Source organism: Sus scrofa, chromosome 4 (assembly GCF_054392235.1).
Source record: "Sus scrofa isolate SSC_HxYL_T2T_F1_AM1 chromosome 4, Sscrofa_HxYL_maternal_Yorkshire_Landrace_v2.0, whole genome shotgun sequence".
In the NCBI taxonomy this organism is placed as follows: Eukaryota; Metazoa; Chordata; class Mammalia; order Artiodactyla; family Suidae; genus Sus; species Sus scrofa.
This window is the reverse complement of record NC_139386.1, coordinates 536,786-560,079: the sequence shown is the minus strand read 5'-3', so window position 1 is coordinate 560,079 and position 23,294 is coordinate 536,786. Positions and strand designations below refer to the sequence as shown.

Here is a 23,294-nt window from a genome sequence, read left to right as displayed (position 1 = left end):
GGCCTGGGGGCGGGCCCGCGGGGTCAGAGGGCGCCGGGCGGGACGGGGGCCGGTGTGCGTGCGCGCGCCGTGGGACGCGGGCGGCGCCGGCGGGAGCGCGCCCGTCGCAAGATGGCGGCGGCCATGCCAGGCCCCGGGGCCGTGTGTGCGCAGCGGGCGGCGGCGGCGCGGCCCGGGCGGCAGGCGCGGCAGCGGCGCTAGCCCGGCCCTCAGCCCCTCCTCGCGGTCCCGCCTCCGCCTCTCCCACCTTGCCCGGTATGGATCTGCCCGTGGGCCCGGGCGCGGCGGGGCCCAGCAACGTCCCGGCCTTCCTGACCAAGCTCTGGACTCTCGTGAGCGACCCGGACACGGACGCGCTTATCTGCTGGAGCCCGGTGAGGGGCCGAGGGCGCCGGCCCGGGGCGGGGAGGCCGCGGCGCGGGGGCCCAGGACGGGCAGGCCCGGACCCCGCCTCGCAGGCCCGGTGTGGGGGTGGGGAGCAGGGGGTAGTGCGGGGAGAAGCGTCGCAGGCCCGCTGGAGGTCGCTCCTGTCCACGCCGCTCTCCCGCGTTGGGTAGGAAGGGCTTCTGCCTCCGTGGGCTTGCGCTTGCTGCCTGTGGGACGACTGCGGGACGCGTCTGTGCTTAGAACAGCCCCCGGCTTCGCTAGTGGACGCTGGGCCCCGGTGGCCCCAGAGTTCCAGTGGTGTGGTGGGCAGTTATTCAGGGTAAATCAAGTCTCGGCCCTGGAACTGGAGGGCGTTTCTCTAGTTCGAAAGGAGAGGGAGCGAAAACAGAAAGCACAACGTCATAAAGTTCAGGCTGGTCTCGAGCCCGGGTCCAGATCCCAGAGCTGCTTTCCCAAGAGCGACTCGTGTTTCTTGCTCTGTGCGCGACTTTATTCACGCCCTGTCTCCCGTTGCCTGGCAGCGGGCAGGTGATTTACATGGTCTGACTCCGCAGGCTGGACAACTCCAGTTTGCGGAGGTTGGACTTGGAGATGGACGTCCTGGCTGTGACGTCGAGGTGGGGCAGGTCGGAGCCACGGCTCGCGGCTGGCAGGGGGGTGGCCTAGGCCACCGTAGTCGTAGGCAGGCTCCGGGCGCCTCCAAACGTGCTTACTCTCCTGAGCGCCCAAACGCTGGATTTCTTGGACCCCACTGAGTTGTTGCCTGTCATCCTGCTGAGCCCTTGGAAAGGAAGAGCAGTCTGGGCTGAAAGGAGCCCAGAGCTGGAGGCCACGTTCTCTCGTTCCACTTGTCCCTTTGAGGAGACCAGAAACCGTGCTGCATTCCCTTGGGGACACTGTGTGTTGTCCCAGCAAATATCCATGTGGCGTTCTCCATCCCAGGCCCTGTTTCTTTAACGGTGGGAACCACCCCTTGTTCCAGGCCTTGAACTTTGCCGGCCAAATGAAATGACCCCATTTTTCTGTCTTTTTCCCTTCTCCCTCTTCTTGTCCCTTCCCCGTAACTCCCGTTTGGGGGAGGGCACCAGAGGTCCTTTGGGATGAACCTACTGTGGGGACATCCCGCCTCTCAGTCTGCTCCAGGCCAGGCGAAGCACAGCCAGCGCCAGCTTGCTCCCCAGGCCTCACGGCCTGTATTCCAGGCAAAGCCTGGAGCAGGAAAGCGGACATGGTCCAGCCCGTGATGGTCTCTACTCAAGGTGGCTGCGCCCCCAGGCATGGTCTCCCTGGGGACAAGCGGCCATGGAGCAAGAGCTTTTGATCCTCCTTAGTCTGTACACAGAGCGAGTAGGGTGTGCTTGGTGCAGGACGCAGTGGGGCTGGCCCTGAGAAAGGAGACCAGCCCCTGCCTGGGGCCGGCAGGGTGCCCACAGGACCCCCGGGCCTCTGTCTCAAAGTCCGCTTGGAGCCCTTTGCCGACTCGCAGCCTGGAGTCCTGCTGTCGGAGGCCCCGGACAGGTCTGACGCCTGTGCCCTTGGCCCTTCCCCTTTGTGCTGGAACTTTGCTCATTGTTCCACCAGGAGAAAACCTCTGCCTGTGGCCCAGGGAATGAGGGGGAGGAGGAGGTGCAGTGGTCGACTCTGTGGTCTGCGTGATGCATGACCACGGGCGGGTGCCAGCCCTGGGAGCTGGGGCCGGCCAGCGGGTCGCTGCTCCAGAGGCACGTGTTGGTTTGCCCGCCCTTCCAAAGCCTTGTCCCGTCAGATGCGCCCCGTGCGGCGCCACGGCTGAATAGGCAAGGGCTCCCGCGGGAGGGGACTTGGTGACCGGGAGTGTGGCCTTGGGAGTGCTACCACCACGCCCCCTGGGACATAATGGGAGTCAGACCCTTCTGGCCAAGACTGAGGGCCTCTTTCTCCCAGGAACCGGACCTTGCCAAGGCCACCAGCCCAGGTGGCCCAAGTGAGTGCCACACTCAGGGATCGCTTGAGAGGGGCTAGTGTCCAGGTGGAGCACGGTCTCCGTGGTCAGGTCCCCAGCTCCCTGTGAAACCCCTGGCCACTCCAAGCTGGCAAAGGACCATTTCCAGAGACCCCAGGACAGGCAGGGCCGCCCTCTCCCCTGCCCGGAGCCAGGCGGGCCCCACCAGCCTGCTGAGCTGGTCCTCCGTGCAGGAGCCCGCAGTTGCCCCCGTGCTGGCTTCGAGGGCCACTGCAGAGCCTGGAGGTTCCCGGGGTCCCTGCACCTGATGAGCGTGCGTGGCCGCCGAGCAGGCCTCTGCCTGCCGCAGCCAAACCTTTTCCACACGGAGCCTGTCGCGCCTCCCATTGCCCTGCACGAAGGTGAAGGTGGCCTTTTTACAGACGCGAAACCTGAGCCTCGGAGGTGACAGGAAACGCGAGGAAGACCCTGAAGTGCACAGGCCCTTTGCCCGCCTGCCCCACCGACCGCGCTCTGACCGCGCCGAGTGTCGAGTCTCCAGTCGGGCGTGGGGTCCAGCTCGGGCTCCACCCCCCCACCCCGCGGTCTTAGCCGGGCCCGGCCGCACGTGGCTGACCAGCGCCCGGGGGTTTGTAGAGTTGTATTTTGGATTTTTACACGAGAGTCCGCCTTTCACCTCCCGCACAGACAGACAGATGTATGCGTGGACGGACAGACAGACAGACGGACGAGACGGGCAGAGATCCATGAAGGACAGGCTCTGTGCGTGGCCTCCCAGTCTGTTTCCTCCGCCGCCTGGGTGCTGGGGTGCGAGGGGCGCCGTCAGAGGGGCTGGCGGTCTGGGCACGGCCGCCTTGGAGGGAGGGTGGATGCACACAGCTCGCCTGGCTCCGCCGGACCCACGGGTGCTCAGAGGGCTTTGGTACCGCACCGGGGTTGGCGGGGAGGTGGCCAGGGCCCACGGGATCCTCTCGGAGTAAACAGTCAGCTCCCGTCAGGTGTCACGGACGCCCCAGAACCTGCACCCTTGGCTGCAAGATTTCTTTGAGGTTTGAGGTCTGAAGGGAGGCGGGGAGGCCGGCCCTCCGAGGGTCTCCTGAGCCTGGAAGCGCTGGCGGCTGCCCCATCTCGTCCCTCTGGGCCCCGACAGCTCCTGAGTCCGCAGTCAGCAGGGTGCGCACATGCAGAGGGGCCTCGAGACCCAGGGGTGGGCCGGCGGCCAGAGATGAGCAGGGATGGACGGTCTCGGGGCCTGGGCCGTGGCCCCGAGCCAACGTAAAGAAGTGGCGTGAGAAGCACGCAGACGGTCCTGCGCTTGCGTGAGGGCAAGATGGCCAGTGGGGCAGGGACCGAAAGTGGCTGCCCCTTTCTGCACCCCGCGTTCTTCCTCCTCATCCCCAACCCGTGTTCGTCAGCCTCTGCGCCCGGGGCTGCAGCGCTCACCCCGCACAGTCCCCGGGCCCCAGGCCCCCTGCTCCCAGAGCCCCTCAGTGGTCAGCCAGCCACACCGGGACACTGGAGCACCGCACGCAGACCAGTCCTGTGGGCTGGGGCGCTGAAATGGGCAGATGCTAGAAGAGTTCAGGTGGGCCCCTCCGGGAAGGGCCGTGCTGGCTCGTCCTGCTGGGCTGCAGGGCCTTTGAGGAAATCCTCAGAGACAGAGGCTGCGTCCGCGGACGTGGACACCGGGCAGCACTGCGTACGTTTCAGGTTACTCGCGGTCCTGTAGGAGGTATCAAGGCTTCGAACCGGGTTTCTAAGACTTAGTATTTCCCAGGAAGAGCTTTTCGGGGGCAGGGGCGTGGACGGCACACAGCAGCTGCTTCGCTGCTTCACTGCTTCTCTGCAGCGCTGCCGGATCTCCCAGCGCTGCCTTCCGTCCCCTCCCGGGGCGGCGAGGGCCGCCTGCAGAGAAGGGGGCCTTGACCAGGGCGAGAGAGACGCACCATCGGATTCTGGGCTGCACGCCCCGGAGGGCCCCCTCAGACTCATCCCGGCCCCAAGGTAGGGCCTGCAGGCCGTGCTCACCGTGCACGGCACCCTCGCGCTGCATGGGGGCCGTGAAACAGCAAGGCCAGGGGGAGGCCCTGGGGCGCGGGCTTTCTTCCCCGAGGCCGTTTTCAAAGTCCGAGAGCCTGGCCTTTGGAGAAGCTGAGGCAGCGAGAGTTTTCAAGGCGTGGTCCCGAGAGCAGGGAGCTGCCTGGCAGCCCCCATGGGTCTTTGGCCGAGCGCTGCTGGCCCGTCCACAGTGTGAGACTGTAGGGCTGGCCCGCGAACCTTCTACGTAGCCGACGGCTGCCGAGGGGCTGTGCGGTGAGTGGTTGCCAGACTCGCCAGGGCTGGCTCTGCGGTGGCTGAGTCCTCACGGCCAGAGCTTCACAGGGAGCTCACCACCGCCGGAGCCGGGAAGTGGGGCTTAGGGACAAGCCTTCGGCAAGGACCAGGCCCATCTTTCCTCTCTGAAAGGCGGACACCCCAACCCAGACACAACGTGGCCAAGTTCCTCGTGTCCGGATCCAGTCAAAACCCGCGGTTGAGCCAAGGGGCAGGGCCCAAGGGCCAAGAAGGGAAGAGCCCCCGCGGCAGCGCCGGGCCTGCCGGTCTCTGGCTCGGCCGGAAGGACATTGCGAAGGTGCCCCGCGGGCTCGAGGCGGAGGGCCAAGAGAGAAACGGAGAAACGGAAGCTGCTAGGAGGAAGGAACGTGAACGAAACGCCTCTGGGATGCGGCTCCTGTGCAGAAGAATTCCCGGGGAGGCGCTGTGTCACTGCCCCTTCAGAGGGCGGCTCTGGCGGCTTCCTTCCACGGAGCTCAGGCTGGGGGGCAGTGACCGAACGGAGGAGGCTCCTGAAGGCCCCGGCCAGCAGCATGGAGTCACCCTGACAGCTGTGATGGAAGGGCCACGCCACCTGCAAACACTGACACAACCCCAGCGAACGCTACGGAAAAAACAGCAGGCAAATCCATGTTGAGTAACTTCCTGCACGGTAGCAGACCAGACTCCTCAAAGCCATCGGGTGGTCAGAAACCAGAAAGGCCCAAGAGACGTGAAAGGAGTAGCCTGGGGGGTGACCTGGAGCAGAAGGACCCTATGTAAAATCTAAAGAAATCTGAGCAGAGTGGGGACTTTAGTTAACACTGGTCTGTGTGGAGCTCAGTGGCTCGAGGATCTGACATTGCCCACAGCTGTGCCATAGGTTGCAGCTGCAGCTTGGATTCAGTCTCTGGCCTAGGAACTTCCACAAGCCACAAAAAAGATGATAAATAAGTAGATAAAGCCTGTGGATTGACTGCTGAAGCACTTGCACTAAGGCAGGGCCGTGGGGAGTCCGGGTGTGGGGTAACTGGGGGTGCCCTGTTGTCCCAACTTTGCTGTAAACTCAGCATAGTTCTAAAAGGCTTTTTTCCTCCTTTTTTGGCCGCCCCGTGGCATATGGAGTTCCTAAGCCAGGGGTCAGATCTGAGCCACAGTTGCCACCTATGCCACAGCTGTGGCAACACCGGATCCTTAACCCATTGTGCTAGGCCAGGGATCGAACCTGCATCCCAACCTTCCCAAGACGCTGCCGATCCCGTTACCCCACAGCAGGAACTCCTAGAAGCTTGTTTTTATCAGTCCCTGGAGGGGATTAAACGGTCAGCTAGAGACTGAGGAAGAACAAATCACGGAACCAGCCCAAGCAAGGAAGGCACCACGGCGGCCCCAAATCGGCGGAGCCCTGGGGGTGCTCCCACGAGGCCATCGCAAGTCCGGGAGTGAGGAACGGGGGGCTGCAGAAAGGACGGTCGAAATTTTCCCTCGCGCTGGGATGGGGGTGCGAAAGCTGTAAACCCACAGATCCGAGAGTTTGAGTGACTCCCAAGGAGGATAAAGCACAGAAAAAGACGCCAACACATCCCGCTATCAAATTGCTGCAAACCAATGATGAGCAAATCTGAAAAGCCACCAGAAGGGAGCTCCTCGGTGGCTCAGTGGGTTCGGGACCCGGCGTTGCCATGGGGCAGCCCAGGTCGCTGCTGTGGCACAGGTTCAGTCCCTGGCCTGGGAGTACCCACTTGCCGGAGGCACTGCCAAACGGCAGCAGCGACAACAGCAACGGCACCCAGAAGAAAGGAAACTGCACACGGAAGGGCGAAGAGCAACGCTGACTTCCCATCAGAGGCGTGAGGCCCGGGACGGGGAGGGGCTGCAGTCAGCGCCCAAGCCTGCTGTAACGCTGCCACCTCGCAGGGTCGAGAAACACCGTGACTCATCTCAGCAGAGGTGGGAGCAGTTGACGAGACGCAACATCCATTTCATGATGAAAGCTTGCCAGACTAGGACGGGAAATTCTTCAATCTAATGAAAAGCTTCAACAACCAAAAAAGAAAAAAACTTACAACCAGCATTGTGGTTAATGGGGAAAACCTGAATACTTTCCCCCAAGACCGGAAAAAAAGGCCAGGAGGTCAGCTTTACGCCTTCTCCTTGCTGGTGCATCGGATGCCCTGGCCGGGAAATACGTAAATCACAGACATCAAGATTGGAAAGTAAGAAACAAAACTCTGCTAATAGGAAACATTATTGTTTACTTAGAGAATCCCAAAGAATCTACCAAAAAAAGTTATTAAAACCAATAGGTGAGTTTGGTCAGGATTCAAGGTCGGTGTACAAAAGTTGATTACATGTCTACATACCAGCAATGATGTACTGCAAATGGACATGTTTCCAGTGGTATAAAACACACAAAATCTCAGCGTTCCCTTGTGGCACAGCAGGTTAAGGATGTGGCATCGTCCCTACAGTGGCTCCAGTCACTGCTGTGGTATGATTTTTTTGGTCTTTTTAGGGCTGCACCGATGACATATGGAGGTTCGCAGGCTAGGGGTCCAATCGGAGCTGTAGCTGCCGGCCTACGCCACAGCCACAGCGATGCCAGATCTAAGCCGTGTCTGCGACCTACACGACAGCTCAGGACAGTGCCAGATCCTTAACCCATTGAGCAAGGCCAGGGATTGAACCCCCATCTTCATGGATACCAGTCAGGTTCTTAGTCCACTGAACCACCCGGGAGCTCCCCAGGGCGGCCTTCGTAATGTGTCCTCGAATACTCTCTCCCCTGCCGGAGGCTCTGGGCTGCGAAGTAGAATCGTGGTGCACCATGGGAGGAGGTGGCCCAAGCTGTGAGATCCTGGGGCCGGAGGGGGTGCAGCCACAGGTTCTTTATCCCAGGCCCAGTCTCACAAAGTATATACAAAATTTATGCACTGAAAACCATAAAACATTGCTGAAAAAAGTGAAGAAGATCCAAATGAATGGAAAGAAATGCCGTGTCGTAAACGGCAGACTCATCGTGGGTGAGACGAACAGCAGAGCCCGCGAGATCCCAGCAGACACCTGGGTGGGGCCGATAACCTCGAGTGGGTGTGAGAAGGCCAAGGACAGAGAAGTGTCAGACTTTTAAGAACAAAGTGGGGGGAGTTCCCGTCGTGGCGCAGTGGTTAACGAATCCGACTAGGAACCATGAGGTCGCGGGTTCGGTCCCTGCCCTTGCTCAGTGGGTTAACCATCCGGCGTTGCCGTGAGCTGTGGTGTAGGTTGCAGACGCGGCTCGGATCCTGCGTTGCTGTGGCTCTGGCGCAGGCCGGTGGCTACAGCTCCGATTCGACCCCTAGCCTGGGAACCTCCATAGGCCGCGGGAGCGGCCCAAAGAAATAGCAAAAAAAAAAAAAAAAAACAAAGTGGGAAAGCTCACACTATGTGATACCAAGACTTACTTTGTGGGACGGAGTTCCCGATGTGGTGCAGCGGAAACAAGCCGACGAGGAAGAGGAACCGTGAGGTTGTGGGTTCGATCCCTGGCCTTACTCAGTGGGTTAAGGATCTGGCGTTGCCGTGAGCTGCAGCGTAGGTCACAGACATGACTCGGATCTCTCATTGCTGTGGCTGTGAAGTAGTCCGGCAGCTGCAGCTCCAGTTCAATATGCTGCAGGTATGGCCCTAAAAGGAAAGGGGAAAAAATGATTTACCATAACATCAAAAATAAACTTAGGATTTTTACCAAATGGTGCTGGAATAATTGGCCACCTACAAGGACACGTGTGAGTGAGCCTGACCTGTGCTTAAAGCCATATATCAACACAGAAATGAAACGCAGATTAAAATAATAAGAGTTAAAAGTATAGAACTTCCAGAAACTAAAGAAGCCAGACACGAATGTTCGTAGAATTTTACACGTTATAACCAAAAACAGGACACGACCCAAACGTCCACCAACCGCTGGGCGGATGGCGAAGTCCCGGGCATCCCGACCCTCACTGCAGGGGGACGGGGAGCTCGCCCTGCGGCACTGGCGGCGTCTCCGAGGCAGAACTGGGGTGGGGGCGGGAATCAGGTGAGTCTTTGCCTGGGGATGAGGGAAGGGCTGGCTGCAGACAGACGCGGAAGTAATTTGAGGGGTGGAAATTTCTCTTGTTCCTCACCTGTGCAACTAAACGGTATGTGGAAAACTGGCAAATTATTATTATTGCATAAATATAAATTGTTGCTGTTTTTTCCCAAAGCTGTATGTATTTAAGGCATTCGCCTCAGTGAGTCTGGGTCGTATACACACATGAAATCGCGACCGTGGCAGCCAGACGCCCATCAGCTCCCAAAGCGGCCGCCCTCCTCCTCTAACCTCAGCAGAAAGCCAGCCCTCTGCTGGGGACCCAGTGGGTCAGGAAGACTGCTCCAGTCCACAGCAACTGGAAAGGACAGCTCAGGCTGTCACCTGGGCATCGGGGGCCACGTCTAACCGTGGTACAACAGAAAAACACACTGGGGAGAGCGCAGGCTGCGCGCTGGACAGCCTGCGAGGAGCTGAGGACACAAAAGCACACTGAGAAACTCTGCCTTGTTCTGGCCGGGTCTTTGCCAATTCTGTCTTCATAAGACTTGGTTACTACAAAATACCTGAGCATACATTTTCTCCAGGACCTTAGCGTTCTCAATAACAAAATGCTGTGTTGGGAGTTCCCGCCACGGCCCAGCGGAAACGAATCCAGCTGGGAACCGTGAGGTTGCGGGTTCGATCCCTGGCCTCGCTCAGTGGGTTAAGGATCCTGCGTTGCCGTGAGCTGTGGTGTAGCTCGCAGACATGGTTTGGCTCTGGCGTGACTGTGGCTGTGGTGGAGGCTGGCAGCTGTAGTTCCAACTGGACCCCTAGCCTGGGAACCGCCATATGCTGCGGGTGCGGCCCTAAAAAGCACACAAACAAACAAAAAAGATGCTGTTTTGCACTCTTTCCCAGCACAGCTCCTCTGCAGAGCAAGAAGGGTTCTTTTTCGTCCAGCTTTGGCCAAGAGCTGTTGCTCCCCCACCCCTCACAGGGAGCTTCTTAGCAGTTCTTCAGCACAGCTGCCCTCTGCCCCATTGTCACGGCTCAAGGGCACACATCTGTCCGCCAAGACTGACTCTGTGGGCTCCACCCCGTCCAGGGCCACGGTGCAGAGCCAGCGGGCAAAGGCCATTGCTTTCTGCAAGCATGCTACAGCCTCCGGGCTGCCAGAGTCCCCAAGCGCTAGCCGCCGCGGGCGCTCCATCAGCCCGGCCGTGATCTGACCCCTTCCCCGAGGATCCGCCTTGGAGGTGAAGCTCCCGCACCCAGCTGCCGAGGCCAGAAGGCCCAGACACACGGCCCGAGCCCACATTCCTCTGCCCAGAGCTGTGCGTTTAAAGTGGGAAACTGTCACACCTTCCTTGTTAGAAGGAGGGGGATGGGACGCGTGACCAGCCACATGGAGACACTCCGTCAGCAGGGCACAGCTCAGCAGGCATCCGGCCTGGGGCGAGGCAGGTGCTCTAGGTCCCGTGGGTGGGAAGGGTCCACGGGGAGACAGAGGCACGGGGCGGTGCAGCCCCCAGAGGAGCCCGTTTCCCCCCGTGTCTTCCAGCCGCAAGGATCGCCCTCTCCCACGCCAGACTCCCCAGCAGCCCAGCAAAGGCCTCCTGTCTGGAAATGGGGGAGACGCACCTGAAGCTGTGCCGACAGAGAAGTTGTTGCATTAAGTGACTGTAGTGGAAAACAAGACCTGGAGCTCCCGTCGTGGCGCAGCAGAAGCGAATCTGACTAGGATCCGTGAGGTTGCAGGTTCGATCCCTGACCTCGCTGCGTGGGTTTAGGATCCAGTGTTGCTGGGAGCTGTGGTGGAAGTCGCAGACTCAGCTCAGATCCCGCATTGCTGTGGCTGTGGCGTAGGCCGGCAGCTGTAGCTCCGATTAGATCCCTAGCCTGGGAACCTCCGTATGCCGCGAGTGTGGCCCTAAAAAGCAAAAAAGAAAAAGAAAGGAAAATAAGACTGGCTTCTAAGCTTCCATGTTGGGGGGGGGGGCGCAGCGTAGACCCAAAGCAAGGCAACAGCAGTCAGTGAGGTTGAAAATAGTAAAACAAGGTAAATGAGCTGAACAGCAGAGTCTTTGAAAAGATCAGCGTTGGTGACTTAGGCACACCTCCCAGGGGAAGAAAAAGACGGAAGTTACCAACATCAGGCGGGGCAGAGGGTGTCACCGCAGACACCACAGGTCGTGAGCGGGTGCGAAGGAAGCCCACGGCAGCTCTCTGCGTGGAAATTCGACTGAGTGGGCCCACTCCTCGAAAAGCACAAACTGCCAGAACTCTCTCAAGGTGAAACGTGTCCATGAGTGATCCCGCACCTATTAAAGAAACTGAATTCCTAACAATAAACCTTTCTAAAAAGAAATCTCCAGCCCCACCTGATCTCACTGGCAAGTTTAAACGTTTGAGAAGTAATAACACCAGTGGTAAAACAGCTTCCAGAAGAGCAGTGGCAGGAACTCTGCACCTCATTTTATGAGGCAAACATTCCCCTGAACCGAAGTTAGACCAAAACAGTGCAAGGAAACTGCAGACTGACCCCCTTCGTAACGTCTTCGACAAAATGTTAGCAGATCAAACGCAGCGACACATAAAAAAGAATACTCGAAACAGATGGGACTTATGCCAGGAATGCAAGGATGGTTGAAGATTTTTTAAATCCATGTAACCCACCATGTCGACAGCCTAAGAGAGAAAACCACATGATCATATCATTTGATGTGGAAAAAGCACATGACAAAATTTGATGTTCATAATATTAAAAAAAAAAAATCCCTCAGGAAACTTAAGAATGGCAAGGACCTTTCTCAGCCTGATACAAAAAAAGGTCTTTAAAAAACCCTTCACCAGAGTCCCCGTTGTGGCGCAGTGGTTACGAATCCGACTAGGAACCATGAGGTTGCGGGTTCGATCCCTGCCCTTGCTCAGTGGGTTAACGATCCAGCGTTGCTGTGAGCTGTGGTGTAGGTTGCAGACGCGGCTCGGATCCCACATTGCTGTGGCTCTGGTGTAGGCCGGTAGCTACAGCTCCGATTCGACCCCTAGTCTGGGAATGTTCATATGCCATGGGAGCGGCCCAAAGAAATAGCAAAGAGACAAAAAGAAAAAACCCTTCACCTAGGGTTCCGGTCATGGCTCAGCGGAAACGAATCTGACCAGCATCTGTGAGGACCCAGGTTCGATCCCTGGCCTCCCTCAGTGGGTTAATGATCCGGCGTTGTGACCACAGTGTAGGTTGCAGGCGCAGCTCAGATCTGGCGTGGCTGTGGCCTTGGCTAGCGGCTGCAGCTCTGATGCGCCCACCAGCCTGGGATCCTCCATATCCCACAGGTGCCGCCCCTAAAAAGACCAAAAAAGAGTAAAAACCCTACACCTAACAGCATACTTAATGGTAAGACACTACTTTTCCTGTAAGATCAGGACAAGGCACAAAATTTATTTTCACCAGTTCTAGTCAGCATCATACTGGAAGGCCTACCCAGTACGTTAAGACAGGAAAAAGAAATTAACGTCATATATGCTAAAATTGTTCTTATTCACAGCCTGATTCTTTACTAGAAAATTGTAAGGAATCTATAAAAATACTCTAAAACTTAACGAGTTTTGAAAGGTCAGTAGATAGATTTTTCATACTTCCGCAAAACCATTGTACTAGCAAAGAACAGTATAAAATTAATCTTTACAATTGCTCAAAAATACCAAGCATGGAGTTCCCGTTGTGGCTCAGTGGTAACCCGACGAGTATCCACAAGGACACGGGTTCAGTCTCGCTCAGTGGGTTAAGGATCTGGCAATGCCGAGAGCTGTGGTGTAGGTCGAAGACACAGCTCAGATCCCATTTTGCTGTGGCTAAGGGGTAGGCCAGCAGCTGCAGGTCCAATTAGACCCCTAGCCCGGGAACCTCCGTATGCCGCAGGTGTGGCCCTAAAAAAAACCAACAAAAAAAGAACAACTAAGCTCTTTTTTTTAAATATAAACCTAATAGAATGTGCAGGGATCTGAATGCCAAAACCATGAAATTCTAAAAACACTGTGAAAGAAAGCAAAGTTGACCTGATAGACATACCATGTTTATGGATTTTTTTAAAACCAAATTTGAGATGTTTTTCCAGCCTTATTTTTGTGAATATTCTGGCCCTTTCTCCGCTTCCTGTGGTGCTCCTGTTACATCTACGCTGCTACAGGTGAAGCAGTACCATTGCTTCAAGGCACCTTTAGAGTTTATTTTGTTTCTCTCTGTCCTCCAGCTCTGTCAGTCTGTTTTCAAGTTCTCAGATTCTTTTTTTCTTTTTGCTTTTTAGGGCTGTACCTGTGGCATATGCAAGATCCCAGGCTAGGGGTCAAATTGGAGCTGTAGCTGCCACAGCCACCACCACGTGGGATCCAAGCCACCTCTGCCACCTACACCACAGCTCACAGCAGTGCCGCCAGATCCCTAACCCACTGAGCAAGGCCAGGGATTGAACCCATGTCCTTATGGATCCAGTTGGAATCGTTAACCTCTGAGCCATGACGGCAACTCCCAAGGGCTCAGCTTCTTGCTCCTGCGTTGACCTCTGCTGTTGAGCCAGTCTGGTAAATTTTCCATTTCGGTTGTCTGCTCGGTTCCAGTGTTTCCTCCTGGCTCTCCTTTCCTGTTCCTGCCTCAGCTCACAGCCCTCATCACCTCCCTCGGCTCTAGGACACGTGCGTACTGGCCTCTTGTCCCTGCAGGCGGCAGCTGCCGTTGCTCTTCTTCCCACACACAGGTCTCACTTCGTCCTGACGCGTCCTGTGGTCTCGTTGAGAAACTATGCTGTAGGTACTGATTTCCACCTCTGGGTGGTACGCTCACCCCCACCCAGCTGGCTCTGGTCTGTCTGGGGACTTGGCCAGGCCATTTTAGCGGGGGGGGGGGCGGGGGGGGAGCCTCCTTCTTTGATCTTGCTGTTAGTTCACTGCCTCTTATGGTTATTACAGGCCCAGCCTTTAGGCTCTGTAATCCCTGCCTGATTGTTGCATCGTTTTTGTTTTTTTGTTTTTTTTGACAGCGCCCCAGGGCACGAGTTGTTCTGCAACCTGAGCCAATTAAATTTGAGGTACTTTTTTTATTTTTAGGGAGGCCTACGGAGGTTCCCAGGCTGGGGTTCTAATCGGGGCTACAGCTGCCCGCCCACGCCACAGCCACAGCAGTGTGGGACCCGAGCCATGTCTGCGACCCATGTTTGCTGTAAAGGGCACCCTTAGGCTTGTACGTTATCTCATGGTCCCTTTCAGAGAGAGGCCCCGGGGAGCTTCAGCGCTCTCTTTCCTTTGCATTGGCCTCCCCTGGGCAAACGGCGAGCCAGTCCTCAGGGTGCTGGGCAGGACAGGAGCCTCTGGGCTTCTCGGCTCGCCCCTTCCCGCATGAATGCTCTCCCCACATGCTCGCCAGGGTGAGGGTAGTGGAGGAGCCCCAGTGTTGTCAGCCTGCTGTGCCTGGGGTGGAGCCTCCGTTCTCTGGGTGGGGGCAGAGTGGCGAAGGAGACGCCAACCCGCCGTGCCCGGGAATTTAGCCTCTTCACCTGCAAGTTGGACGGGATGAGAAAGGCTGTTGGCCTGCCCCTCTCTGTGAGATTCAGAAAGCCGCCTTGGGCGCCAGCGGGAGAAGAATCCCTGTCTCCTAGGCTGCAGGGTCCCAGAGTGTAGTGTCATTCCAGGAGCACCGGTGCTCAGCTTGTGGCTAAAATGCTCCAGACTCACTGTTCCTGCAGAAGGGGAATAGGTTTTCTTCCTTTGCTATGTGCCTTTATGACAACCTCCGGGAGTTCCTGTTGTGGCGCAGGGGTAATGGATCCAACTAGGATCCATGAGGATGCGAGGTCCATCCCTGGCCTCACTCGGTGGATCGGGGATCCTGCATCCTGCATTGCGTGGCTTCGGCGTAGGTGGACGGCTGCCGCTCGGACGTGACCCCTAGCCGGGGATTTTTCCCTATGCCATGAGTGCAGCCCTGAAAAGCAAAAGAAAAGAAAAGAAAAATTTCCAGAGACTTTGGATGATATTAAGAAGCTTTGTTTTTTTCTCCTGGGAGGGGCTCACTTTTTTCTCCTGGGAGGGGTTTCTGATGAGAAATTAGCTGTTGCTAAGGATTCTTTGTGCGTTCTCTCTAGGTCTCTTGCTCTCTTAAGTTAGACTGTAGAGCATCTAGGTGTGAATCTTTTTTTTTTTTTTTTTTTTGTCTTTTTTAGGGCTGACCCCGTGGCATATGGACGTTTCCAGGCTAGGGATCGAATCAGACCTGCAGCCACCAGCCTACACCACAGCCACAGCAATGCCAGATCCAAGCCACATCTGTGGCCTATACCACAGCTCACAGCAACACTGGATCCTTAACCCACTGAGCAAGGCCAGGGATCGAACCTGCATCCATCCTCATGGATGCCAGTCAGATTTGTTTCCAAAAAGTCATGACAGGAATTCCCTGGGTGAATACTTTTGAGTTTCTTTCTTGGAATTTGTTTAGCTTCCTGAATAGTTTTCATCAAATGTGGGGCGTTTGGGGAGTTCCCGTCGTGGCGCAGTGGTTAACGAATCCGACTAGGAACCATGAGGTTGCGGGTTCGGTCCCTGCCCTTGCTCAGTGGGTTAAGGATCCAGCGTTGCCGTGAGCTGTGGTGTAGGTTGCAGACGCGGCTCGGATCCCGCGTTGCTGTGGCTCTGGCGTAGGCCGGTGGCTACAGCTCCGATTCGACCCCTAGCCTGGGAACCTCCATATGCCGCAGGAGCAGCCCAATAAATGGCAAAAAAAAAAAAATGTGGGGCGTTTTGGCCATTATTTCTTCGGTTATTCTTTCCGTCTCCTCATTTCTGTGTACGTTGGTCTTTTGGGGTGTTCCACCAGTCTCGGAGGCCTGTTCACTGTCTGCTTCTCGGACTGGGTGGCCCCACTTTGCTGTCTTCCCTCAGGCTTGTTGATTCTTTCTTCTCATTGTCCAGATCTGATCTTGAGCTCCAGAGTGAATTTCCAATTGGAGCTGTAACACTTTTCAGCTCCAGGGTTTTTATTTGATTTGTATTTATAATTTCTGTCTTTATTTTTCTCTATTCTATGAAATGTCATTCTGTTCTTTGAACTTATTTCAAATACCTGATTTTATATATATGTGTGTGTGTATATATATATATATATATATTTTTTTTTTTTTTTTTGGTCCTTTTGTCTTTTCTAGGGCTGCTCCCGCGGTGTAAGGAGGTTCCCAGGCTAGGGGCAGAATCGGGGCTGTTGCTGCCGGCCTACATCAGAGCCACAGCAATGCAGGATCTGAGCCGCGTCTGCAACCCACGCCACAGCCCACGGCAACGCCAGATCCCTAACACCCTGAGCAAGGCCAGGGACTGAACCCGCAACCTCATGGTTCCTAGTCAGATTCGTTTACCACTGTGCCATGACGAGAACTCCACTGATATTTTTTGACATTTTCATTTTTTCTGTGGTAATTGATTTACAACGTTCTCTCCATTTCTGCTGTACAGCGAAGTCAAATACCTGATTTTAAAGTCTGTCTATTTTACAACTACAGATGTGATAAATTCACTTGAGGAGTAAAAAATAAATAATTAAAGTCTTTGTCTAGTAAGTCCAAAATCTCATCTTGCCTTAGCGACAGTTTCTTTTGGTTGCTTTTTTTTTTTTTTTTTGCCATGTGTGGTCATACATGTGTCTTAGCTTGTCTCATTTTTTCTCTTAAAAATTGGACTTTCCGTTAATACGATGTTGCACCTGGTAAATGCCATGCCGGATTCTCCCTATTTGCCAGGATTCGTGGCTCTTTCTTGTTGTTGCTCTTCGTCTAGTGCCTCATCTGCACTAGGTCTAGGCAGTTTGTTTTCGTGGCCGTGTGTGGTCCCTGAGGGCTCGGCCCAGTGACTCAGTGGCCGGGAGCGCCGCGTGTCCTTTACTGCACGGAACCGAGTCTCCACCGGGGCCGCTGAGTGTTGGGCACGCCTTCAGCTCTCAGCCAGGCAGTTGAAGACTCGTGACTCTCTCTTGTGCCCTGTTTGCACAGAGCCTCAGTCGGCAAGCGATGAGGGGCCTCCTCTCCCCAGCGTGCACAGCTCTGCCGCGCGCAGGCGGCTTCTAGGTCCCCAGGAGCATCTGGGGGTTTTCAGAGCCCCCTTGAGCTCTCATTTCCCAGCTCTTCCTTTTAGGTTTTCTGATTAGCTTGCTTTTCCTCGTTTGTTGTCCACTGTCTGGCCGCCAAAAGTTTTGGGGTCTTTTTGTTTGTTTGCTTATTAGGGCCATACCCGTGGCATATGGAGGCTCCCAGGCGAGGGGTCCAGTCGGAGCTAGAGCTGCTGGCCTGCACCACAGCCACAGCAACACGGGATCCGAGCCGCATCTGCGGCCTACACCAAGCCCACAGCACTGCCGGGTCCTTAACCCACTGAGGGAGGCCAGGGATCGAACCTGCAACCTCATGGTCCCTGGCTGGATTCGTTTCTGCTGCCACAACAGAAACTCCCAGCCCCGAGTTTTTAAATTGCCTGTAGGTGTTTTCAGCGCACGTCCCTGGGAAAAGGCTTTCGATGATGCTAAGTGAGCTCCGGCACAAATCAAGCAACAGCAGACGTGGCGGAGTCTTTGGGGAGCAGCCGCGAGGAGCTGCAGCACCGCTGTTCTTGCCCCGTGGTTGCCAGAATGCCGTCTCCCCCCGGCTTCAGCAGCGGGTTTTCGCAGCTGCAGTAGAGGAGGTGGGGACAGGGCAGGTCAGAGCGACACAGCTCACCCTTAAATGAGATGTAACCATTTTCTTAGCACTTTTTGGAGGAGAAAAGAGGCCCTTCCTGAAGCATCCCGTCGCCCCTCACACACTTGCACCACGTTTGCTTTGCATCCGAGTGTGGTTTGGGAGGCACGGCTCCCGTTCTGGGCGACACGACGGGGTCTTTCTAACTCCTTGCCCCTCACCTGACAGGCAAAGGCTGTGCCCAGAGTCCTTGGCGGAGTCACAGGGTCAGCACGTCCCAGCCCCAGCTCCAGGCCACCCGGCTCCCGCCGCTGCAGAGGTCTCCCCTGTCGCCCTCCTGGCAGCTTTTTGGACTGAGCTTCGGGAAGAGCAGCCTAGTGGGTTTTAATCTGTTCGTCATCTCTGTTACCAAAAAAAGGAAAAATGAAGTTGCATTTCTGAAAACAACTGTTTTCCTCCAGAGTAACTGAAGTTGGGTTCCCGTTTTCTTGGCTGCCTCCATTTGGGGTCTCGGCTGCTCTTAGGGAAAACATGCTGATGAAAACTGCAGCGGGGAGGTCCCGTCGTGGTGCATTGGGAATGAATCCGACTGGGAACCATGAGGTTGCAGGTTCGATCCCTGGCCTTGCTCAGTGGGTTAAGGACCCGGCGTTGCTGTCAGCTGTGGTGTAGGTCACAGATGCGGCTCAGATCTGGCGTGGCTGTGGCTGTGGGGTAGGCCGGCAGCGACAGCTCCGATGAGACCCCTCGCCTGGGAACCTCCATACGCCCCAGATGCGGCCCTAAAAGGACAAAAGATGGAATAATAAAAAAGACAGAAACCCTACAGCGGGGCCTCCGAAGGGGTGCAAGGCGCAGTGCTGCTGCTGCGGGAACGAAGCCCTGTGCCCTGGGCTCAGGGCGGGGCCCGGCCCGCGCCTGCAGTGACACCCCTGTTGTGTCTCGACAGAGCGGGAGCAGCTTCCATGTGCTCGACCAGGGCCAGTTCGCCAAGGAGGTGCTGCCCAAGTACTTCAAGCACAGCAACATGGCCAGCTTCGTGCGGCAGCTCAACATGTGTGAGTGCGGGCGCACCTGCCCGACGGGCCGCGCCGGCCTGAGCCGTGCATCCTGGGAAGGGGGTGTCGTGGGGTTCCGGGGTTCTCCTGGGACCAAGACGACCCGGCCTCCGCGGGCAGGGCTTCCGGGGAGCCGTGCCGGGCACTCCCAGAACCACATCACCCACGCTCCTCTGCCCGGGGCCCTCCCGTGGGGCGGCGGCCGCGCTGGAGTGAGGGGCTTGGTGCCAGCCTGAGCGGAGCTGCCCCCTCCCTGGTCGTGCGCAGATGGCTTCCGGAAGGTGGTGCACATCGAGCAGGGCGGCCTGGTCAAGCCGGAGAGGGACGACACCGAGTTCCAGCACCCCTGCTTCCTGCGCGGCCAGGAGCAGCTCCTGGAGAACATCAAGAGGAAAGTGACCAGCGTGAGTAGCCGCCCGCCCTGCCCCAGGCCCAGGCCCTGCGACCTCCCTCCGGCCGTGAGCGGGAGGGGCGTCCACGCGGGGTCCCGCCGGCCTGGCTGCACCGACCCCTCTTCCTGCCGGGCCCGCGCAGGGCCCCGCCCAGACCCGCAGCCCCTTGGCCTTTCTGCTGTATCCCAGGCCCCTTCCCTGGAGGCCAGCTCAGCGGCTCTGCCCCTGGGTCCCCAGGTGTCCACCCTGAGGAGTGAGGACATAAAGATTCGCCAGGACAGTGTCACCAAGCTCCTGACCGACGTGCAGCTGATGAAGGGGAAGCAAGAGAGCATGGATTCCAAACTGCTGGCCATGAAGCAGTGGGTCTCGGGCCCCGGCCAGGGGGGTGGGCAGCAGGCCTCCTGGGAGCGGGCAGAGGAGGGGCAGCCGAGGGCGTACAGGCCAAGGGCCTCTCCCCGAACTGCCTCCTTTGCGCTCTGTGACAGGCGCTTCAGGCCTTGCACTATCCAGACACACTAGGTTCAGGCCTGCACGGCCTCCCCCGGCCCTGCTGGGCTGTCCTCCTTCCCCAGGGGGGCGGAATTGGGCCCTGAACCCCAGCCGTCCAGGCCCTCCTGCAGGCCAGGGTGCCTGCTCCTCACCACTCAGGGTGAGGCCAGGAGGGTCCATGGTGTGTTCAAAAAGATAGGCCAGGGGCTTAGCGGGCCGGCCCACAGGAGGGGCAGACCGTGGGCTGCTCGAGGCCACCTCTGAGCCACTCCCAGGCCCAGCGAGGGGCCCTGGCACAACCCCCATAGGGCCCTGCAGCCAGCGACCAGGCAGCCTCCACGCCTGGTCTTCCCCCAGCCTCGCCAAGGCTCTTCCACCTCAGCCATGTCCAAGAAGTCGGGGGGGAGCGTCAGCCCGGATCCTGGGGGGCACCCCACATGCCCTGGCCTGTGCCCCACCTCGGTGCCCCAGCTGGGCACCCCTGACGTGCAGCAGAGCAGGGAGGGGTGGCAGCAGAGAGCCTAGGTCAGCCCCCAGCCCATCCCACAGCCCACCCTCCTGGGGGGTGTCGCCGGATGGTCACCCATAGCCCTGCACCTGCCTGGGGGTGGGAGGGCGGTGTGGCCAGGGGACGCCCCTCGGCCCCACTGACGGCGGGTCTGTTGCAGTGAGAACGAGGCCCTGTGGCGGGAGGTGGCCGGCCTGCGGCAGAAGCACGCGCAGCAGCAGAAAGTCGTCAACAAGGTGCCGGGCGGGCCGGCTGGGGAGGGGGCGGGGGGGGGGCCCTGTCCGCGCCAGGCTGACCCGCCTCTCCACCCGCAGCTCATCCAGTTCCTCATCTCGCTGGTGCAGTCCAACAGGATCCTGGGGGTGAAGAGAAAGATGTGAGGCCCTGGGGGTGCCCATCTCTTGTTGGCTGCGTGCTGGGTGTCGAGCCCGGGGACGCAGCTAACCCGCCCCCTCCCCACAGCCCCCTGATGCTGAACGACGCCAGCTCCGCACATTCCATGCCCAAATACGGCCGGCAGTACTCTCTGGAGCACATCCACGGCCCGGGCCCCTACACGGTGAGTGGGGGGCGCCGCAGGCTGGCCCGGGGGCGGGGGTGAAGGCGCCGCTCATGCCACCCCCGTGGTCGTGTCCCTTTGCTGGCAGGCTCCAGCCCCAGCCTACAGCGGCCCCAGCCTCTACGCCCCAGACGCTGTTGCCAGCTCCGGACCCATCATCTCCGACGTCACTGAGCTGGCCCCCAGCAGCCCCTTGGCCTCCCCCGGCGGCAGCGTGGACGAGGAAAGGTGGGGCCGTCACCTTCCCGTCGGCCGGGACCAGGGTGGGGCTGGTGGAGTCACTGGCTGACGCGTGCACCCCCGCATGCAGGCCCCTGTCCGGCAGCCCCCTGGTTCGAGTCAAGGAGGAGCCCCCCAGCCCACCTCGCAGCCCCCGGGCAGAGGCTGCTGGTCCCGGGCACCCGTCCTCCATCGTGGAGACGCCCCTGTCCCCCACCGCCCTCATTGACTCCATCCTGCGGGAGAGCGAGCCTGCGCCTACCGCCTCGGCCACCCTGCTCCCGGACACGGGGGGCCACCCGCCCTCGCCCCTACCCACCTCGGCCCCCGAGAAGTGCCTCAGCGTAGCCTGCCTGGACAAGTGAGTGCAGCCACCTTGGCCTCAGGAAGCGTGTGGAGGGCGGGACTCAGGGCATCCTCCGGCCCACGGGCTCAGGGCCTTTTGGGGTTGAGCTGGCAGGCATGGCCCTGGCCCCTGGGCCCGGAGCTTGGGGCTGGGGAGGGAGGCCGCTGCTGACCAGGTGGGCCCACAGCCCCTCTGCCGCCAGAGGCCCAGCAGGTAGCCAGGCAGGCCTGTCACACTGGCTCTCTGGCCACCCTCTGCCGAGACAGGCTGCTGGGTCCCTGTGTCTGTCCTGCTGCCCCGGAGGTGGGCTTGCGAGGGTGGGGGCTCGGAGTTGGCCTGGGCCCCACCTGCAATCAGGGGCTCTTGTCTTTCTATCTTGCAGTTGGGCTCGCGCTCCACAGATGTCTGGGGTCGCCCGCCTCCTCCCCTGCCCCTCCTCTCTGCATGGCCGAGTCCAGCCAGGGTTAGCGCCGTCCCCACTGGGGGGGGAGGAGGGCTCCGCCAGAGCTCGGGCCCCTCCCCGACCGCGGGCCAGACCCAGCCTGGCCATGAGCACTCAGCCCTGCCTGGTGACCCGGCACCCGGGCCCTCTTTGGGAGGGGCCAGCCCCCAGGCTCCGGGCCCGAGCCAGCGCCCCACGTCACTGACAGAGCAGGCGGCCCGGCTGGGGTGCTGACAGGCTGCCTCTCAGGGTGGGGCAGGGCCTTCTCGGTTGCAGCCACAGGACTCGCAGGAGAGGCTGGCTCAGCACCCACCGGGCACAGCCCCGCTCCCATCCTGCCGTCTTCCATGCAAAAGCGAGGCCTTGTCGAGCCTGAAAAGCTGAGCCCCCAGCTCCTTCTGAGCATTCCTTGGCCCCCCTCCTGCTGTGGCCCAGCCCAAACGCTGCCAGAGGCCGCGCAGGGTCTCATGGGGACAGACAAGCTGGCCAGGCCTGAGCCACTCCACGTGCAGAGGGGCCCCACGTGCAGGGCCTCCTGGCCTGAGTGGGGTGGGTGGTGGCCGAGGGGAGCCCTTCCCTGGCAGAGGGGTGTGAGCGCCAGCAGAAAGGTGTCCGGGTAGGGGCGCCCAGGATGCCGCTTCACCTGCCCCGCTCGCCCTGCCAGGACTGAGCTCAGTGACCACTTGGACGCCATGGACTCCAACCTGGACAACCTGCAGACCATGCTGTCGAGCCACGGCTTCAGTGTGGACACCAGCGCCCTGCTGGACGTGAGTCCCAGCCCGGCCCGCCCCCAGCCCCGGCCCGGCCCTGGCCCTCAGGCACAGCCTGACCGCGCTTCCTTCCCCACAGCTGTTCAGCCCCTCGGTGACGGTGCCTGACATGAACCTGCCCGACCTTGACAGCAGCCTGGCCAGCGTGCGTAGGCAGGCCGGGGAGTGGGTGGGGGTGGGGGGCGAGCAGGACCCCTCACCGCATGCCCTCCTGCCCCGGCAGATCCAGGAGCTCCTCTCTCCCCAGGAGCCCCCAAGGCCCCTCGAGGCAGAGAGCAGCAGCCCTGACTCAGGTGAGCCCGCCCCCGCCCTTCCCCCCCCCCCCCGCCACCCCCGCCCTCCCCCCCCCACCCCCTCCCCAGGCCCAGCTCCCTGACCCGTCCCCACCCCCAGGGAAGCAGCTGGTGCACTACACGGCGCAGCCCCTGCTCCTGGTGGACCCGGGCTCCGTGGACGTGGGGAGCAGCGACCTGCCGGTGCTCTTCGAGCTCGGGGAGGGCCCCTACTTCTCCGAGGGGGACGACTACACAGACGACCCCACCATCTCCCTGCTGACGGGTTCTGAGCCCCCCAAAGCCAAGGACCCCACTGTCTCCTAGAGGCCCCAGGGGGAGGGCAGGCCTCCCGGTGCAGCGCTGGCCCGGGCCCCACACGCCTCACTCGGACTGACCAGCACACGGGTGTTCATAGAATTGTATTTTGGATTTTTACACGAGACTCCCCCTTCACCTCCCGCACAGATAGACAGATATACGCGTGGACAGACGGACGGACGGACGAGACAGGCAGAGATCTATAAACGACAGGCTCTGTGTGTGGCCTCCCAGTCTGTTTCCTCCGCCGCCTGGGTGCTGGGGTGCGAGGGGCACCGTCAGAGGGGCTGGCGGTCTGGGCGCAGCCGCCTTGGAGGGAGGGTGGATGCACACAGCTCGCCTGGCTCCGCCGGACCCGCGGGTGCTCAGAGCGCTTTGGTACAGCACCGGGTAGACAGGCGGGTGCTCCCTGTGTACCTTCCCAGCATCCACCCCACTGTGTTCACTGGCTTTGGCAGGGGTGGGGGGTGGTCGGCACTAGGGGGTGTCAGGAACACAGCTCCACCCTCTGGGTGGGAAG

General features: G+C 59.2%; 1 protein-coding gene and 1 long non-coding RNA gene across 15 annotated transcripts; one reads left to right on the top strand and one right to left on the bottom strand.

Moving 5' to 3' along the window:
- Window positions 1–93: 93 nt before the first annotated feature.
- On the top strand, window positions 94–22,995 carry HSF1 (heat shock transcription factor 1). Of its 14 annotated transcripts, none has more exons than XM_085020607.1 (15): window positions 94–374; window positions 13,715–13,762; window positions 18,342–18,450; window positions 18,718–18,854; window positions 19,080–19,204; window positions 20,003–20,078; window positions 20,157–20,218; window positions 20,305–20,401; window positions 20,490–20,629; window positions 20,712–20,981; window positions 21,349–21,429; window positions 22,073–22,178; window positions 22,261–22,326; window positions 22,405–22,474; window positions 22,575–22,995. In XM_085020607.1, exons 1-15 carry the CDS (start codon window positions 258–260, stop codon window positions 22,778–22,780), a joined length of 1,710 nt encoding a protein of 569 aa, XP_084876733.1. In that variant the 5' UTR covers window positions 94–257; the 3' UTR covers window positions 22,781–22,995. The 14 variants fall into 14 exon arrangements, with proteins under 14 accessions (XP_084876733.1, XP_084876732.1, XP_084876731.1 ...); XM_085020606.1 differs by having other exon boundaries at window positions 19,032–19,204; window positions 22,429–22,474; XM_085020605.1 differs by having other exon boundaries at window positions 19,032–19,204.
- Window positions 16,327–18,824, bottom strand: LOC146403626 (uncharacterized). The gene is made up of 3 exons (XR_014843306.1): window positions 18,467–18,824; window positions 17,614–17,794; window positions 16,327–17,382 (listed from the first exon to the last, which is right to left on the bottom strand). It is a non-coding gene; the product is annotated as an uncharacterized LOC146403626 (long non-coding RNA).
- Window positions 22,996–23,294: the final 299 nt, after the last annotated feature.